The sequence below is a fragment of the Juglans regia genome, chromosome 8, assembly GCF_001411555.2.
Source record: "Juglans regia cultivar Chandler chromosome 8, Walnut 2.0, whole genome shotgun sequence".
Lineage (NCBI taxonomy): Eukaryota > Viridiplantae > Streptophyta > Magnoliopsida > Fagales > Juglandaceae > Juglans > Juglans regia.
In genome coordinates this window covers 19,768,530-19,771,048 of record NC_049908.1, presented here as the reverse complement: position 1 = coordinate 19,771,048, position 2,519 = coordinate 19,768,530, and the positions used below count along the sequence as shown (strand labels likewise).

Sequence of the window (2,519 nt, the reverse complement as noted above, 5' to 3'; positions counted from 1 at the left end):
AACTTGAGGAATGGGGAGGAAAAAACAGAGGAAATGCTTGTAGATATATAGATAGAGGTTTTTTGAATACTCCAAACCTGTCTTTGGAGGTTTTTCCAAAGAGATTTTCAGCCAACAGAGATAAGAATGCTTGAACACTCCATAACTAGGGGGGTGTTTGCTTGAATACCGATCAAATCATCAAGAAACGGTGGGGAAAAAAGACTTCAATTAATGTAAAAATTAACTGAATTATCAAAAAATAATTCAGTTTCTGTTTGGCATTTTAAAAGAAATCAAAATTAATCAAATCGATGCTTTGGTGGATGGGAATATATAATATGTTAACACATTAATTGGGATGAATTCACAGGTAGAATTCCCAAGCTTGGAGAATTTAGTAATTTCACATATGGATAACTTGATAACCATATGGCACGACCAAGTCGCAGCGGATTCCTTTTGCAATATTCAAGAACTTGTGGTTGAGTTTTGTGAAAATTTTTTGCACGTATTCGACTCTAATATGCCTAGAAGATTCAAACACCTAACAGCTCTACGTATTAGTGACTGTGCTTCATTGGAGGAAGTACTTGAAGTAGCAATGCAGGGGCGGAATAGTAATGTCGAAGCCCATGCTGTGACGACCACTTATTTGAGCACAATGATATTGGTGCGTCTACCAAGACTGAAAAATGTATGGAATAAGGATTACCTAGATATTTGCAGCTTTCAAAATCTACGTGAAATTCATGCCGAGGGATGTGAGAGCTTGAAAAGTTTCTTTCCAGTAGTCTTGGTGGCTACAAGTCTCACGCAATTGGAGGATCTTCAGATAGTCAATTGTTGGATTGAGGAAATTGTCGCAAGAGGACTAGGAGAAGAAGCAACACCAAGGTTTGTGTTCTCTCGTATGACTACACTAAATCTTTTAGGGCTGGCAAAACTCAAGTTGTTTTATCAGGGAGTGCATACTTCAAAATGGCCATCACTGAAAAATATGAGGGTGGATGGATGTCAAAAAGTTGAGATATTTGCTTCAGAATATATGAGCTTTCAAGAGGCACTTGAAGAAAGTCGACAAAGCAAGATCTCAAGTGACCAACCCCTTTTCTTGGTTGATCAAGATCAGGTAATAAATAGCCTTTCAACTAGTACTCTTTTAAGATGTTCACATTTGAGTACAAGATGTAACAAGAATGATGAAAAATGCGAAAAATGATTATAAACTTCGAAATCTTTGGCCCTTTTAATGTTATATATATTGATTTATGTCAAGTTATCCAAAAAAAAAAAAAATTATATGAAGTTATGATGCATGCTTAGATTTGTCACTATTTTGATACCTATTGGATGAATCCTACTCCTACAGGCCGCATTCCCTAGTTTGGAAATACTGATAATCTCCCACATGGATGACATGAAAGTTATATGGAATACCCAGTTCGCAGCTGATTCCTTTTGCAAACTTCAGATGATGAGAGTTGAATCTTGTGCAAATCTTAATAGTATCTTTCCGTTTAAGATGCTTAAAGTCTTCCAGAGTCTGAACTTCGTGAATGTAGTCAGTTGCGGTTCTCTAAAACAAGTGTTTGACCTACAAGGGCCAAGTTTTCAAGAAACAGGTGCTATAACAGTCATGCAATTGAGGGACTTATATTTGAGTGATCTGCCAAAGCTGAAGCAAATATCGAATAAGGATCCCCGTGATATTTTGAGCTTTCAAAATCTACGTGATGTACGTGCCAACGGGTGTGAGAGCATGGAATGTCTCTTTCCAGCTTCCATGGCCAGAACACTCATGGAATTGGAATCTCTTGAGGTAATTAATTGCGGGGTTGAGGTCATTGTTGAGAAGGAAGAAGCAGAAGGGAGACTTGTGTTCCCTAAACTAACTTCTCTGGCACTCGGGGCATTGCCAAAACTCAAGTGGATTCCCCCCGAGGCTCATAATTTAGAATGGCCAGTATTGAAAGAATTGAAAGTGTGGGGATGTGACCAAGTTATCATATTTGCTTCCAAATTCTCGAGCTTTCAAGAAAAAAGTCAACAGTGTCTACCTGAGAGTTCCATTCAACATCATCTTTTCTTGGTTGAAGAGGTAAGATGCCAATCAATTAACTCTTTGAAATAGCACGAGTCATATTGTATTCTTCCCCCTCTTGAGAAAAAGAGTCCCGTAATGCATAGTTCTCTAGAAAGTTGGATGCTAACTTCGTTTTTTCTACAGGGTACATTCCCGGAATTGGAGGCCTTGAAATCGAACGTTCATCAAACCACTTGGTGTGACCAGTTTTTGGTAGAGTCCTTCTGCAAGTTAAAAGTTTTAGAGGTGAAATGCAACCATGATACATCAGTTCTGTCTAGTTTACTAAAAAGATTACAGAATTTGGAGAAACTTGTTGTGAGCTATACTTCTTGGCAAGAAATAATCCCCGTATGAAGATTTTATTAGCCCAGAAAAGCATGCTAGGATACTCCCACGACTAAAAGAACTTAGGGTGTCTAAAGCACCAATGCTGTCACATTTGTGGAAAGAA

The 2,519-nt window shown here is 38.1% G+C and overlaps 1 protein-coding gene across 1 annotated transcript; it reads left to right on the top strand.

The window, feature by feature from the left end:
- The first annotated feature begins 391 nt into the window (after nucleotides 1–391).
- LOC108982666 lies at nucleotides 392–1,805 on the top strand. Its single transcript, XM_035692800.1, has 3 exons — nucleotides 392–1,111; nucleotides 1,352–1,717; nucleotides 1,761–1,805. The coding sequence occupies exons 1-3, from the start codon at nucleotides 392–394 to the stop codon at nucleotides 1,803–1,805; spliced, it is 1,131 nt and encodes a 376-aa protein (XP_035548693.1).
- Nucleotides 1,806–2,519: the final 714 nt, after the last annotated feature.